Source organism: Haemaphysalis longicornis, unplaced genomic scaffold, assembly GCF_048455015.1.
Source record: "Haemaphysalis longicornis isolate Haplotype H1 unplaced genomic scaffold, Haemaphysalis longicornis Haplotype H1 scaffold_6, whole genome shotgun sequence".
Taxonomy (NCBI): domain Eukaryota; kingdom Metazoa; phylum Arthropoda; class Arachnida; order Ixodida; family Ixodidae; genus Haemaphysalis; species Haemaphysalis longicornis.
Window position 1 is genome coordinate 148978863 of NW_027526407.1, and position 17362 is coordinate 148996224.

A 17362-nucleotide genomic window follows, 5' to 3' on the forward strand; every position below is an offset into this window, starting at 1 on the left:
ACGTGACCAGAGTGCCAATAGCAGCAATACAGCAAACTTACATTACGACCGACACTTGCAATGCGATAAAACGAAATTATCTTCAATTGTACGCAGCTATTTCTATTATCCTTTCCCCGCACCGCACACTACAAAAATGTCCGCCAATGCACCCTGTGAAGGTGGTTGGAAAGCTAAGCTGTAAACGACACCCACAACAGTTACATAGACAGCGAGTAGTGGCGGCGGGCATCATTCCCGTGTTCAGCGCCGCAGAGGCGCGATGTGACTGGACTACATCTAGGAGAGTGCTACCCTGCGTACCCTCGCTGCAGCCCGGAATGTATGGGCCATGTCTCGGTGTATTTGAATGGTTTCCAGCAACATCTTCGCAATGCTCAAGGCCCGCTCGGCTTTTTCTAATGTGTTTCGTTCGCTCCAGTGTATTCCTTCGCCCGCGTAACGCGGGATAACGCGGGGTTTTCTGGTGGCGTCAATTGCCACCTAAACAGAAGTACTTCCGTATGGTTTTTTTGCTTTTTAATTGGGACGTTTGGATGTCCTACTTTTATTTGTTAGTTTGGAGAAGAATGTCTCCAAACTAACAACTTTAATATGCGGCGATGCTCAGGGGTAACAACCCAAACAACATTTTTTTTTCTCCGGGCTTTATGGGGTTTTGGACTTGAATGTTGTATATCCAAAAACCAATGTACCCGGACGTTTAAAGAGTAAAAATAGAGAGCAGCGCGTACTTTTGCCTGATTAAAAACAGGCTTGCTTAAACGTGTGGATTCGCATTGAGTACGGCACCTCGATGGGCTTTGACAGGACAGAGAAATTGTTCAATTTCGTTTTTACAAATGATAGCAAGACTACCTTTATAAATATTTTGTGTAATTGAACCATAAATCATGTTGACGAAAGTAGCATTCGTGTTGAACCGTTATATAGATCAAGAAGTACCCGGTGTGGCTTGGGAGTACCACCTAATTGTGCCCATCCAAATAAACTGAAATTTTTCCCGACTTCTTATTTCTAATGTTAAAATCATTTTCTATCATCCAATTGCTTAAGCAATGTTGAGCAAAGAAATGATTTTTTGGCCATAAAAAGCCACAAATACAAGCAGCGTATCTTCTAAGGTGCCGCGACTCGTTATTCAAACGCTTCAAACTAATCTTTCTCCCATTTCCGCCTCACCTAATTTTTTATTACAGTCTTCTATCACAGTAGTGAACTGTGCTGTTGCTCATTCGAGGTCATGGGAGAAAATGTCTATGGCTTCATCATCGTAGTGAGCTGGAATCTTTGATCCCAATTTCTTGATTAGCTTGACTACAATGACTGCGAGTCTTTCGTTTCGGCTAAAAATTTCCGCCGGGTTGCCTGCTATGTCTCTATGGATTAACTATCCTTCCCCGTGCTCTTTCTTATATTGGTGTCCCAGGTAGAGTAGAGTATGCTGCAAGTAATGCTAATGAAATATCCCTTATTCTTCTAACTTCACCTAAATCCCCCATTATTTCACCGATGCGTGACGTTTCTCTGAAAGCACAGCTAAGCTTCCCTCGCTAAACCGGGTATGCGTTTCAATGCTGCCACGTTCTGGTTCTTAAGGCGGCCAGTCTAGATGATAACTTCGTTGAAAGTTTGCGGATGAATTAAACTGCAGTTACGTCTACCGAAAATATACAAGTAAGATTGTGCTGCAAAAATAAACAAAAGGCTGCTCGAGAACGCAACGCTGCAATGAAAAAAAAACCAAATCAAAGCAGCCAACATACCTAGGACGTTTTCCGTGTTGCCTTATTGTTTTTCCTGCTGTGGTCTAATTTTACGGATGACTTTGTAGAAAATATCATCGCCATTGTCATCCGGAACTTGCACGAAGACGAAGAAGACCCCTAGATGCGACGGAGATACTGAGGAATTTCTCGCGCTCAGAGCTCGCTTCTCGCGGCACGAGGCTCCCCCCTCGCGGAATCGAACGATGAAGACACCACTGGGTGCCACGAAAATAAACCCTCTGCTTCTGTTTGGACAACTTCCTTTTCCGACTCCCGCCACGCATCGCTCAACATTTTTTGGTGCCGACGACCCGGGACCCACAGCGGGGACCTGCCGAGAGCATCGAGGTGGCCGAGCTACCAAGAAGAAGCTCAAGTTCAAGAGGATATTGAGGGGGCGCAGAACGCAAGAATCATCGACAAGGCAAGTGCCGCCATGCCCTAACCTTGCGCTACGGCCGACCAGCCACCGTCGCTTTACGAGAGGCTCAAGGCGAATAACGAAGAGATAAATAAGATCAACGAAGAGGGCGAAGCTCATATTCAGGATCAGGGGGCATTTGAGGCCGAATATGCGAGCGTGATCAAGTGTCAAGATAACGCGACACGCGTCCTCGCTGAGCTACGAAGCAAGAGAAACCGCCTTTCCCATGCAGCTGCACCTATGAAAGGACCCGCAGCGAACATCACGCCCCCAGTCGCTGCTACGACTTCGGAGAGAACCGGGCCAAGCTTACCGATACTCACCATCACTCCTTTTTATGGGGAGCTGTGCCGGTGGATTGAATTTTGGGAGCAACTCGACCAAATGATAAACAAGAATAGCAGGCTTTTAATTTTCGAGAAATTCTACTACCTACGACTCTTTCTAAAAGGAGAGACTGTTTCAGGAATCGGAAGGCTACCTACGACGGAGGCTTGCTACCAGGATGCTTTTACAATGCTGAAGAATCGTTTCAGTGATCGCACGTGGCTCGAGCAAGAATATTTCGCCAGGCACCGAATGATCAACCCGATCAGGTCCTCAAGTGACACAAGTGGCCTTCGCAAGCTCAACGACGAGGTTTTGGTCAGCATCCCTGGCCTCGAAACCCTGGGCGTGAAACGGTCCTCTTTTTCGTCGACGCTCTCAGACATCTTGTTGCGAGCGCTTCCGCACGACATCGTGCTGCAGTACCACCGCACACAAACTGCTGAAACGCCTCTACCGGATGCACCTGAGGATTTGCCGACAGACATAGACCGTCTTATGAAGTTTCTCAGCACCGAGCTGGAGAACCTTGAAACAAGCGATTTCAGGGGTCAGAGAGGACGAGACACCAGGCCTGAATATGAGGCAGAGAAAAGCATCAGCCCTAGAGACTGTAAGCCCCCGTCGTGTGTTCTCTCCAGCACTTCGGCGACGTCCGGTGAGGGGTGCCAATTCTGCAAGTCAGAAGGTCACATTACAGAGTCTTGTTCTTCGGACATACCTTCGGAAAAGAAGAAGCAAATAGTGTCCAAGGAGATGCGATGCTTCCACTGCACGCTGGAAGGACACCGAGCACGTGACCGTCGCCGGAAGATTGCCTGCAACGCGTGCGCCGGTAGACGTGCATCAAGCGTCTGTATCCCGAGAAAGAACAACGCACGGGATTGTCGCTCTGACGGAAGTCTGAACCCACGCAAGATGGTCTGCGCATCAGTCAGAAAGAAGTCAGGAGTTTATACAAGTGGATGCGTTCTCCTCCGAACGTTTCGAGCCTGGACAGTCAGTGACAGCGCCTGCTGCTACGTCAGACCATATTCGATGGTGGCAGCCAGCAGACATTCGTGACCGAAGAACTTTGCGAACACCTCAAATTGAAAAGTTGGGATTGGTCGATATTGCTCTGAACACGTTCGCCAATGCCAAAAGTCCCCCTGCCGCAAGGCGTCGGATCGTCGAGCTTCGACTGAAGAGCCAATTTTCCGACACCGAAGTTTTCCTGAGCGCCATCGAAATAGCCCACATCTGCCAGGACATTGTGGGCTCTACGATGGATTCGTCCTTCGTTGGGGCTTGCAAGGCATCTGAAAAGTACATTGCTGATGAGCTGCTTCACCCTGACGTCATCACTCGCGCTGGCGTAAGCATCCTCATTGGATCGGACCAGGTCTGGACCTAATAGGGCTCTTCAATTTACAGTCTCGAACTCACCGCGGATAGTCCGCGGTAGTCCGAGGATTCCCCGAAGCCATAAGAATAAATGGGACAATCGAATGCCGGACTGCTTCTCGGGAAGTCCGCGGTGAGTCCGAGGCTGTAAATCGAAGAGCCCCAATTTCTGGCAAATTGGTGAGGTCCGAAGAAACCCGGGCTCTGATGGCTCTAAACACGAAACTTGGATATACGTTTCAAGGTATAAGCACCGAGGTGACAGCGATAGCAAATACTTTACGCCCGATGGCATGCGTTTTTAGAGCCGACGTAACCCTATGTGACGATATCCTCCGATCGTTTTGGGAAGTTGAAAGCATAGGCATCTTGGACCCGGCGACTAATGGCGCCTCAAAGAGCGCAGCATTAGAGCACTTTGAGAACAACGTCTCCTTCCGACATGCACGATATGAAGTGGCGGTACCACGAAAAGCTAATTTCGAGGTTTCAGACAACCAAGACATAGCCATTACAAGGTTTCAGAAACTTCTTCATCGACTGGCGAAGAAAGAAGGACTGCTCCGCATCTATGACACCGCGATCCGAGAATATCTACGAGCAGGGCATGCCGAAATAATAGCGGAACTGCCATCCAATCCAAGGAAATTATACTATTTGCCTCAGAAAGAAGTCATACGAGAACAAACACTGACAACCAAAGTGAGGATTGTCTTTAACGCTTCTTCACACGCGAAAGAATGCAAGTCGCTGAACGAGTGTCTGGAAAAGGGCGATAATTTGTACCAGGACCTAAGAAAGGTACTCCTTCGTTTTAGGACACTTCGCATTGCCATGTTGGCAGACATCAAAAATGCGTTCCTCCAAATCTCCATCAAAGAGGAAGACAGAGACGCTTTTCCTTTTCTTTGGTTTCAAGAAGGAAACCCTCTCGAGTTCTCTGTAAGACAACAACACGAATGGAGGATGGCACGTGAACCCTTCGGAGCTACGTGTAGCCCCTTTCTACTAACCGCGACGATACTTCATCACTTGAAATCGGTGGCTGCAGAAGAAGCCCTCACAGGTCAACTTCTGAGCGAGTCGTTTTATGTCGACGGCATTGTCACGGGTGCCGACTCCGTAGAAGAATCGACGAGGCTGTGCTTTGAAGCACGCGGAATAATGAAGGCTGTGGCACTACCCTCAGAAAATGGACGACAAACTCGGACGAATTAGGACGTCATCTGGAACATGGAGCTCAAGTCTGCAAATAAATGATTGTACTTCACGAATCCACGGTGAAAGTGCTAGGAATTGCTTGGGGCCTTGAAAGATACATGTTTCGGTTCCATATGTCGAATTTTCTAGCCTTCCTAAACACAAAAATTGACACCAAGAGAATCGTTCTCCGAGCGACCTCGAGGGTATTTTATCCATTAGGTTTTATTGGACCGTACACCATGTCAGCAAGGCTGCTATTTGAATAGGCTGGAACGAGCAGCTGCCCCAAGATCTACAGAAAGAATAGGACTAGTGGGTACACCAGCTGCCCCACCTGCATGAAATCGTGGTTCCCCGATAGACAACCCTAGAAGATAAATTTCCCTACATACTGGAAATGCACGTCTTTTGCGATGCAAGCCCGCAAGCGTATGGAGCAGTGGTGTACGTACTTACGGAAAATAACAGGAAGTGTAGCCTGCTGATCTCCAAGTCCCGGGTGGCCCCACTCAAATTCACCTTACCGCGATTGAAGTTTCAAGGAGCTTTAATGGGCGCAAGACTTTTAAGCTATGTGACTACCCGTTTCCCCAACGTGCAGGTAGAGTACACGATGTGGACAGACTCGAGAGTAACTTTGTCATGGATACAAGGTGATGTGACGAAGTGGAAACAATTTGTATCAAACCGAGTCATCGAAATTACAGAAAAGACACAGCCGTCACGCTGGCGGTACTGCTCCTGCTCGGACAATCCAGCAGATCTTCTGACTCGTGGCGCATCTGTTGAACAGATTACTGCAAATCACTTATGGTGGAATGGACCTGACGGGATTCATCAGCGGAGGGAATTGGTGCCAACAAATCAGGACTTATCAGAAGCTCAGGAAGACCTGAAGACCGAAATAATCGCAGTATATGTCACGGCCACAGCAGAAAGCAAGAGTCCGGTAATGAGTGTAAAGCGCTACAGTAATCAGCAGAAGCTCCTCAGAGTGACGACATGGGTGATAAGGTTCATCAACAACTGCCGACGTGCTGGGAGTCGCACCTGTTTTTTAACGGCAGAACTCTGGAATGCTGAGAAGTACTGGAACAAGCACGTACAATCCGAAAGTTTTGCGACAGAAATGAACTATGTGACGGGTGCCGGGGCTCTTGATGCTCCAAGTCTAACCGGTCTTAACGCTTTCTTGAATGCGAAAGGTATCCTTTAGTTTGGTTGGCGCTTAGCACATTTGAAAGCTGCGGACATGCAGAAACGCCGAATCATATTGCCTGCAAATCACCCGTTTCCATCTTTGCTGGCAGCCAGAGCCCACACTCAAGTTCTAAAAGGTGGTGTGAGAGACAGGATGACACAAATACGAGAGAAATACTGGATTTGCCGAGCAAGATACGGTGAAGTGAGTGGTCAACGGCTGCCATCTGTGCCAGCGGTTCCGAGTCAGGCCCGGAGATGCTCCAACAGCCCCCCTTTAGAAGTGCCGCCTATCGTCTAGAAATGCGTTTGAGATTGTAGGAGTGGACTTCGCTGGGCCTCTCTACTTACGATCGCGAAGCGGCGATTCCAAGTGCTACATCGCTCTCTTCACGTGCGCCACATCAAGAGCGCTCCACTTGGAGTTAGTCTCTCCGATCACAGCAGAGGGCTTCTTGCTCGTGTAGCTTTTTTGTTTGATTGTTTGGGGTGCGGGGTCAAAATCGTGGAGGTGGGGGCTGCCCGAAGCGCCAGCACTACCCACCGGAGTCCCACCGACCGAATTGCAGGGCAGGGCGAGCCCATCGTCTCCTCCTCGGGACACGCAAGATGGAACGCGCTCCCTGTATGGCTGCGCAAAGAGCGACTAGCAGTTGAGGACTAGCCTCCAGCAGAGTTCCCAGTGCGCGCGCAGTAGTACCCGGAACTCTGACGCATCCACGGTTGAGTAGTGTGCAATACAGATAACCACCCATGCCTTAGTGTTCAGGGTCGAGTAAAACCACTCGCGAACTCTGTCATATCAGACGAGCAACTGGTCTAAGGGGACATACCCCCGAACGGAGACCTCTGGCCGATTGCTCACCGGGGTCCCGGATGGGGTAGAGGTCAGCCCTGACACAGTTTGTGCATGACCGCTAGGTGATTAGGTCGAGCCCGTTGCCACCCCGGCTAGGCCGAAGTGGCTGTCATGACCGGGATTACCCGCACCACGGGTGTGTGGTGGTTGGACGCCGGGCAGGGTTGGCCTGGCGCTCCTGACACATTAAAACCCTTGTCTCCACCACACGGCCGCTTAGACCGGTTGTCGCGCACCCCTTTAGCCGTCGCGCTCATGAGCGCTGACGTTGCCCGTGGGACACCACACGGAGGCGGGTGCGGGCCGTGGGGAGTGTACGCCATGGGCAACGTCCTGCCCCTGGTCCTGGTCCCACGGGCAACGGCTTTCCGACATTCGTGGCCCAAAGGGGTTACCCAGGGTCGTGTACTCAGACAACGCCCGAACTTTCAACGAAGCCTCGGTGAACGTAAAACGAGTCTGCCGACTCCTCTCCCATCAAGAAGTCTCTGAGCCTTTAAGCAATGCGGGGATTAGGTGGAGGTTCATCGTACCTAATGCCCCGTGGTGGGGTGGTTGTTGGGAGCTGCTGGTTAGGATGGTGAATCAAGCACTCAGAAAGGTACTCGGGAGAGACAAGCTTAGGTTTGAAGAACTGGCTACCATCCTCACCGAAGTAGAAGGCATTGTGAACTCCAGGCCTCTTACTTTCGTCGAGTCAGACATAGGGGAGCCATGTGCTCTCACCCCAGCCGATCTCCTGATTGGTCGCAGACTTACGCATGTGCATACTAGGAGTGGCACGGGAAACGTTACAACCACCTGTTCCCGCACTGATGCCGTGCGGTGGTATCGGTATCGAGAACATTTGACCGAACACATCTGGGCTAGGTGGATGAAAGAATACCTCTTGCAGCTTAGGTATGCTCACGTCACAACGAAGAAAGCGGCCACTGAAGTCAAAGTAGAAGACGTGGTGTTAGTGTGCCCAGAAAAAACACGGCTCCAAATCTGGAAACTGGCCATAGCTCAGGAGGTCTACAAAAGCACCGATGGTATCATCCGTTCTTGCAAGATCAAGCTGCAAGATGGGCTTGTGACAACCAGACAAATACAAAGACTTTACCCTCTTGAAATTCATGCCTAGCCATATTCTCGCGGCCCGGAATGTGTAGAAAATATCATCGCCATTGTTCTCCGGAGCATGCACGAAGACGAAGAAAACCCCTAGACGTGACGGAGATGCTGAGGGATAGCTCGCGCTCAGAGCTCGCTTCTCGCGGCGCGAGATTCCCCCATCGCGGAATCGAATGACGAAGACACCACTTGGTCCCACGAAAATAAACCCTCTGCTTCTGTTTGGAGAGCTTCATTTTCCGACTCCTGCCACACGTTGGTTCAACCACTTTATTCTGAGCACCCCCTCGATTCTAGGTACCCTCCCCTACTTTGGTGGGAAAATTGGGAATAAAAAGGAAGGACGCTCACTCTAACGCGTACGACTTGAAGGTAGCGCAGCTGTACGCAACAGTAGCGTTTTTTCTCTTTTTTGCCTCACCACGTTTTTTAAACGTCGCCGCTCTACAAGGGCCTGCAGCGGCATTTTCGTCTTCCTCTATCGCAAATGGTTCTGGGTCGCCCGTGGCCTCCCTTCGTGGTGCGCACTTATCGCGTTCTTCCGCAACTTACCGCGCACAGGTTTCGCGCACGTCTCCTTTGCCTCCTCGCCTTCCTCCCCCATTATCGGAGATCTGCTACATGCCGGGAACTTGCGGGAGCGGGCATGGTTTGGCCTGTAGCGCCCAAGGGCAAAACTGGTCAACCCCTGAAGTCTTCCCGAGGTAGCGCAGTGTAGCGTGCGCTGCAAAATGTTTGCATGCGAATCTAACCACCCCTTTTGAAAGCAACCATCGGAAGGTTGATTTCACACGCGTGGAAGCGAGCTCGAGTTTACGTTGGGGTCAAGTAGTTTACAAAGGTTAAAATTACGGACAACTTCAACGGAACAGAAGACGACCCGTTGGGATATACTGAAAGCGGCGGCCCAAGCGGCAAACCGGACTCGAATGGTAGTGAACGTGAATTGGTATGATCCGAAAGCGTTGGGTTCGCGGTATGTGTCTATTTTTCAGTTGCATATGAATAAAAAAAAACATTATTCCTTTGGCCCGTCTCATCGAGATTCGGCGGCGAAAGAGGTGGGGTGAGGGGCGGGGGGCAGGTAATTTACCAACGTGAGGGTTCGAGCTAGTTGGTACTCCATAGTGAAAATTTAAAGTGAAGCGCTTGTCCCTGTGTCATTCGTCGTGTGTCTAAATTTGTTGCGCTTTAAATTTTCACTAAGGTAATTTAGGTTTTTCAAATCTGAGCACCTCCCTCACTTTGGGCGTCGCAATCATTGAAAAAAGGGGGTGCTTAGGAAGCGTTAATACGGTAGGTGCGTATCTGTAACTTAGCCCCTGGAAGTTTTTGTCTAGGGGCTTTTTAAAACATTACTGAAACGTAAAAAATGACGAATACACCACTATCAGCCTTGGGTTTTATTAACATGACGTTTTTCAAATCGAAGTTCTTGAGGGCGGGTGAAGTTCACCGCGGTAGATATTGAATCCAGATCAATCCGTCTCCCTTCGACTGGAAGCACGTTGAACTCTTGAAGAAGTGTTGTCAGGTAGAGGAATATCTCAACAGTTGCCAGAGTTGCTCCAGGGCACATCCTTTTCCCTGGGATGAGAGCAAATCTTCATTTTAGCTATTTAAAGCTTACAGGGTGTGAGTCTATTCGTATGTAAACTCATTCGCAAACGTTTCTTGCTGTCAGTTTCTCTGAAGGGCACATGTACCACCAAGGAATTTTTAATAATATCACCGGAGCGTCGACGGCCGGGTATGTCAGCGCCCTATTACGTTAGAAAGTGCCGAAACGAGTGAGAATATATGGCACAGCTCGCATGCCCAGGGGCGGTATTCTCGTGTTTGTTCGTTTTGAAAATGTATGTTTTGCGTCCTATTTACTGTGACGTACTTCCAGTTGTAGGCGGCCTTTGTGTTGGCGTTTGCGCAACTGTTCTTGCAAACACAATTTTAACGACTAAAACTACTTTAAACAATCGTTTATGAGTTTATTGTTCCACCCGCGAACAAACAAGGCGACGAAAAATCGTCTGCTCCCAGAAGCCGCACCTCATATCTCGGAGGTACTTCCATGGCGCCACATCCGGGTGTTCGCTTTTGGCCAATCAGGGCTTGCTCAAAACGGACACTTTTGAAACGGACACTAACGGACAGAACATGAGAATACCACCACAGACCGAAGCTTCCAGTGCGAACAACGTCTGCTAGGCCGTTTCCACTATCCCGACAGAACCGCTTCCTACTGGTAATCAAATAGCAATCTTGATTGCCTGGTGTTGGAGGCAATATGTCGTGCGCCTTGTTCACGGAAATGAGGATGGGCAGGTGATTACAAGCAGAAAGGGGTTGTGTCACACATGCAGGAAAGCCGAACAGACGACGGACGCCCAGGCGCCTTGGTTCGGTGCATGCAAACTGCGCCATCTATTGTCGTTCGTTTCGCAATTTTCTCCAGTGATATTGTGCTGACCTACCCGCCGGTCGACGGGCCCGCGTAGTGTCGCTTGGTAAGTGTAAACTTTCAAAGTAAACATTGAGACCGATGTTCTGAAAGCACCTTTCAGTTTAGACGCTTCATTTGAGATATTCGCAGAACGTGCCTTCCTTTCAGCTGATCACTTTAGCCAGAGATTATTTCTGCCACTTTTTTATTTACTGCTATTTTTGGTTTGTTGTCTGTTTGTAGGCCCCATATTCTTTACGCAAACAGTGCATCACCCGTCAAGCCCAGCGCTGATAGTGAGTACTTAAATTAACTAAATAAATAAATTAACTAATAAGCAGCACCCAGGTGTTCATATAAAAGGCTCAACTTTATTTCGTAAATGCCCTGTTAATTGTTAATGCCTGAAAAAGATGTAATTTTTTCTATGGCTGTATACATTGGCAAATATCTGGCCTCAGTATAAAAATTCTTGTTGGCAGTCCTTTACGGACGGGTTAGAGTCTCACAGCGACGCTTTTGCTTGACAGTATTCTATGTCAAGAATCAGAGGCCCAATGAATATACCGATGTACATGCAACGAGTAAAGTCCGCGATTAATTCGTTACCAAAACGCGCTTATACAGCAACATCAGAATTCTGACTTCATGAGTAAAGTAGAGTGCGAAATACACAAGTAACACAACGCAGGTCGCAATGCGCCCTCTTATTATATGGTCGGGTAAAAATCAGGCTCTCAGCTTTTGTAGATGCCATTCAATGCTTGAGCTAATAAAAAGAGATATAGTGTTTTATTGTTCGAAGACGCTTGTTTGAAGAATTTGCAAATGATTGACACGACAGGGTAAAACGCGCAGATTTATAATTTGCGTATGATTTTCCTATTTGTGTGGCTTACACATTTTATTACCTACTTTTTCTGGTAATCACTTTTCATTGGTGCTCTTTGCTCTAGCTGGCATTCCGCGAAAAAGTTCCAAATCCTTATTCTCACCATAAGCGTTTCGCGTTAGGTCGGTGGAAAAATCGCAGATACTTACGAGGGAAATCTTGGACCCGTCAATTGCCTGCCACCAACGAAATAAGCACTTTGTATGTTTATCTTCTTCGCCGGCTACCACTTGGTTTCCGCGGCCCCGTGTTAAGAACAGAACAATTTATACACGTCTTCCGCGCACGGAATACAACAAAATAGACGCTGGCCCTTCATTATCGCGACGCACACTGCATATCTCGCGTGTTCGCCGGTATGAACATGCCAACAATCTTAAAAACTTCTCTTCTATGTAAGAGTTTGAGTAAGTATTTGCACAGTTAACAACACAACAGTTCTTGCGCACAACAGAAAGTCACCGTCAAAGCACAACTACAGCAGCGTTGTCGTCTTGTCTGCCAGCCGCCTAGTCAGCGAAGCACCCATGAGATGGCGCACCAGTCTGGCTGCGCGGTCTCAGAGGTTTCAGGGTACGAAGATTCAAGAAGCAACCGGAACTTCTCAGTCTGATCCCAACTTCAAGATAGTCTTAAAGTACTATCGGGAGTGACGGCACATTCTACATTCGCATAATGATACGTTTGAAAAGGAAGAATAACTGGAGCCTGCTCAAGCCCACATCCTACCCAACAGTATCGAGACTGAACGTGCTCTACCATCCGTTCCATGCCGAACCAACATGCCCGTCCTAGCAACAGGCTTAGAGAAACCAGCCGCATTCGTCCTGACCTGTCCTAACCACAGGACACCACAAGATGCGGCACGGGTGGAGGACCCCTCCAGCTCTTGGGAAACACCCGTCTGCGACTGGGAACCCGAGGGACCACGAAGGCTAAAAAAATTGGCTCCAATCCACGGTCTGAAGGTGGTTGCAAAGCAAAGCTGTGGATGACATCCACAACAATTGCCCATGCAACTTCACTTCAAATTCGCACGCGTAGCTCTACAAAAAGTGAAACCAGAGATACTGCCAGACGTTACGTGCCATTCGCGAGTGCGGCGTCCCGAACGGAGCAGGGTCGGCCACGGTCGGGCTAGAGCGGCGGACACCGCCGCCGTAGCCCGGCCATTCATCAATGGAAAGAAAACGGACAGGGGTGAAAGAAGAGAGGGGTGTCGGAGAGGTGACAGCGGAACCTATCCATCCAGATGTGGTAACGCGGGGATACACCACAGCGCGAAAAAAGCACAGACACCGAAACAATTCCGCATGTTGGCTTAGTGTTTCCAATTTATAGCGATTTAAACTAGTTTAGTAAGATTGAAATGTGGGAAAAGGCTGAAGGAACTTTTGTATTCGCTATGAGAACCAGTTGCTTCTTTCGCCTTTTCTAATAACTGTTAAATCACAACCGACTTGGTATTCAGAAATTCATAAAACAGAGTCCCTTTCGTGGCAAGCAATCCGCAAAAGGTAGCGTTTCTCTAGTGACCAGATATGTGTATGTGGTCTCTACATTTTGTTTTCCCGCCCTGTCAACCAATCCTTAATGTATCGTTGCCATACGGGCACCTAATTCTACCGGTTCCGGGTTACCCAGAAGGTGCTGTCGAACAATTTATTCAAGCCATGCGAAGGAACTGTGCATAGGACGTGAAGCTGCGTCAGAACTGCCCCGAAACAACCCTCGCGAACGCAGACGACAAAGACAACGGAATTGGTACCACCGTCGCTCCCGCAGGGGTGAGCAGTCTCCGGCGCGCGGGCGAACGCTGCTTAATGGCGCCCATTCACCGCGCCATCTACAATGTGCTTCGTGGGTGAGGGACATTAGATCCTGTCGGAGAGAGCAAGCTCGACGCTTCTGTATCTTACGCCGTGTTCGCCTCCAAAAAGCACCCTCCCCTTCGCAGTCGCGTTTGGAGCTGCTTGTGACGCACAGCACCACGAAACCATTGGCTGGCAGAGGTAGAAAACTGTCTTTAAAAATTCGGAGCACTTACACTCTTTGAAGGTGGAAGCCATCGAAGCTGTAGCTATTGCGGGTTTTGATGTGGTAGGGTTTCGCTATAGTGAATTTTTATACTTTCAATATTGGCTCACTTAGACGTTCCAAGAGAAAACGTTGCTGTGTATCCGGGAGCGATGAAGTAAAACTTCACACAGCGCCGGGGGCTGCACGTTCTGCGGCAGGGACTTTTCGCTGTTTTCATGCGGAATCGCGCGTCTTTGTACGGCTACGCTCTTTCCATTCTTCCCCCTGTTCCTCCAATGCGAAGGACACGAGTCCAACCAATAGAGACTAAAACGTGCGACTGCTCATAACGGCGCCAGTGCCGAATCTGCCGATTGCGCAAGTTGTGGGAAGGCATCGCTGGTTGCGAGGAATATAAAACACGTGAAAGCAGCTCTGGCGCTGGTGATGGGGGGTAGGCCGAGGGGGGCGGTGGTGGAAAAGTGGTTGAGAGTAAATCGTCGCCTCCGCAACAGCAATCCGCAATCCGATCCTTATACAGCCTCGCTGCAAATAACCTAAATAGATGAGGCCTGCAAGACTAATGGGACACCGGTAGACGAAACTAGCGCATCATGAACATCCGGAGCACATTTCTAGCTTCCATGAGCTTCACTCGTCCTCCTCATCAGTCAATCTCAGTCACTCTTACTCAGTCCCTGAATCAATAAAACCCTTAATAAGTACAAAATATCATCGTTGCTTAGCAACCTCTGAAATGTTCCTTCTGCCTTCTGCTATGCGTACAGGTTGAAACCCATGCAAATACAAGTCATTCATGAATGGCGTTTAGGATTGAGAAAAAACGCTTGAAAAATTTTTACCCACCTATTGAGAAAGGAATTACGAGTTCTGGCTTTGGCTTTAGCCTTTTGCCGTCGTCAGTTAGAAAGCGTTCGGGTCTGAACATTTCCGCGCAATCCCACACTTCCGGATCCATGTGGACGGCGCCAAGATTAGGTATCACAACAGAGCCTTTCGGTATCACAAAATCTTTGTAGATGGCGTCACCTGCAGCCCTGGAAATTCAAATATTGGGATAAAATGGCGTTTTATTTTGTTGAATAAATTGTCCGGCTGCAGGCAGCAAATGTGAGGCAGCAGAAAAATTTTTTGAAATATTTGCTCAAAGTTTTTACTGGTGATTGCTCGAAAAATATACATAACTAGGGAACAAAACTTTCCGGTAAGGCTTGTGATGATAACGAACAGAAATGTTTTTTACCTCTATCAGGACATTCCTAAGCAAGACATAAGAGGTATAAGAGCAAAACGTAATTTGTGTGGGCTTTAAAACGTAAAATGTGTGTGGCCTTCATGCATTACAATTATGAATGCACCCAACCAAAATTTTTCTTTTCTTTTGTGGCCGTCGCTGTAAACTTGGCAGCTGCACACCTAATGAGTAACTAATAATGTTTGTAGGAAACTCTCTTCGCATGCTTCAAATTCAAAATTATCTTATTAAGCGGGAGAGGGTTTGTCAAGATTTTTCAACCTCACAGAACAAGCTAATCTCAAAGAAGTTTTTAACGCGAAGCCTGAACGAACGCTCATAGCGCCTTTCACCAACGGACTGTTTGTAAGCAACATACCGATAAGAGGCAGCGTCATGCTGTTATAAACAAGACATCAAAAGAAAAACTTCAGACAAAAAGAAAAGAGAATAAAAACAAAAAAACATTATGAGCGAGTAAACATAACAATTCCAACAAAATACAGTAGACATAAACGAAACTGAAACCCACTTTTACCCAGTGTAAATCTCCTGCCAAAGCGGAGCTGTGGCTCTCTTTCGGCTCCATGTCAACGCGCTAGCCCTGGAATCGCTGCGCCATCTCCGGATAAATTCTGTGGTTTGCGCCAATTGATCAGCAGCTAAACGTCTGCGGCGGGAGGCTCTCTCCCTTCTCTTTTCCCCACCTAGACGGAGAAGAACCCTGCCCTAAAAAACCACTGAGACCTCTATCGGCTGGTCTGAAAACCGTTTCCTCAAAACCCCCGCCTGCCTGAGAACCTGCTCCTACCCAGCACACGGAGTGAGAACAAGCTAAGACGACCCTTCGGAGGCCATGTATGTAGCGTCACAAGAGCTTGGCCTCGGTTAAGGTGCCGGCATCTATCGCGGAGGCAGAAACTGTGCGGCCGCCATGATCGGCATTTCCCTGCGCAGCGCCCCAATGAATTCTGGCTGCTATCGTGTCGTCCACCAGTGGCCTCCACCTTCTCCGTCGCATCGCATGCACGAAGCTTTCTGGCCCACGTTAGTTTACATTCCGACATTAACTGGGCCCTCGAGATGCTTCCCCAAATGGGCGGTTTCGTCTCCTTGGTCCGTGCCTTTGCGTTAACCATGGCCGAGAGCTGACGCTCGAGGCGGCTCGACCTGCGACAACCACGCTGTTCAAGAGAAAATTAAATAAAAAGAGAAGTTGAAAATTATCTGTAACCATCAGCAACATTCCTCTGTCAGGTGCATTACCGTTATTCTTGAACAACATATTCACCAGTTTGTAGTTTATAGAGAACATGGAGCACCCAACGGCAGCAATACCCAAACCAGAGTCCCTCAATGCTCTTCTGGTAACGCCATTCCCCCCGTAACGCTATAGGAGGCCGTATATATTATCACGAGCCCGCCGCGGGGCGGCGCAGGGAGAGCGGAGGGGGCGAACGATACCTGCGCGGTGCGTCGACGCAGCTATGCTTCCACGGAATCCTCCGGTGTTGGCACGTTCTTTTCGCAGGTTCAAGAAATTATTCGGTCACAACTTTTCGACGTTTCACTAATAGTGACTCTAAGCGCCGGCCATCGACCCTCGGGTGGCCTTTCTAAAGTATTTCCCGCACTACGCCTGCCTAAGGAGTTCGAAACGCCGACAAAATTCCCGAGTTTGTCAACATGGCATGGGCATAAAAGAAGGAGCTGCAAATTTCTGGTCACCTACCTTCGCCATCGCGGGGACGCTCTAGGCCAATAACAAATCGGCCACTCACTGCGTAGCTTGGACTTACAACTCCTGCTGCTGGATTTACAACTCCTTGTCCCTGGTTACAGTCCCTGGTCCCACGACTGACCTCGAAGCGAGATTAGCCCCACAGAGAAGGACGCACCCGCGCGTCGACAAAGTAATGCGGGAATCATCCCGACACTACAGAGAGACAGAGATCCCATTGTCACCATCGTATTTATCATCATAGTCACCATCAGCCTATTTACGCCCACTACAGGGCAAAGGCCTCACTCATAGATCTCCAATTGTCCCAGTCCTGTGCTAACTGCGTTCAATTTATCGCCACAATCTCCTAGGTCTCATCTGCCTATTTAACTTTCTGCCAACTGCTGCCACGCTTGGTTTCTCTGGGGGTACTCTTTTACGCTTAACAACAAACGGTTATCTTACATTCGCAACATATGCCAAGCCAACACCCATTTGTTGTTAATTTCTACTAATCTGTCCTTCACATGCGTTTGCTCTTTTACCCACTCCGCTCTCTTCTTGTCCTTCAATGTTACACACCCATCATATTCCGTTCTATTCATCGCTGAGTCGTCCTGAAGGTAAGTTGAACACCTTTGTTGAGCATCCAAGTTTTTGTCCCGTATGTGAGTACGCGTAAGATGCAGCGGACATACAAATTCTTCCTTACGGACAATGGTAGGCTATCATTCATTATCCGAGAATGC

The 17362-nt window shown here is 48.7% G+C and overlaps 1 protein-coding gene across 1 annotated transcript in view; it reads right to left on the reverse strand.

Moving 5' to 3' along the window:
- Positions 1–9672: 9672 nt before the first annotated feature.
- Positions 9673–17362, reverse strand: part of LOC144141984 (cytochrome P450 2H2-like) — a 69385-nt gene continuing 61695 nt past the window's right edge. The window contains exons 8-9 of the mRNA XM_077673415.1: positions 14503–14693; positions 9673–9871 (exon numbers count right to left, since the gene is read on the reverse strand). Coding sequence (XP_077529541.1) covers positions 9675–9871; positions 14503–14693 — 388 coding nt within the window. The 3' untranslated portion in view covers positions 9673–9674. The remainder of the gene's footprint in view (positions 9872–14502; positions 14694–17362) is intronic.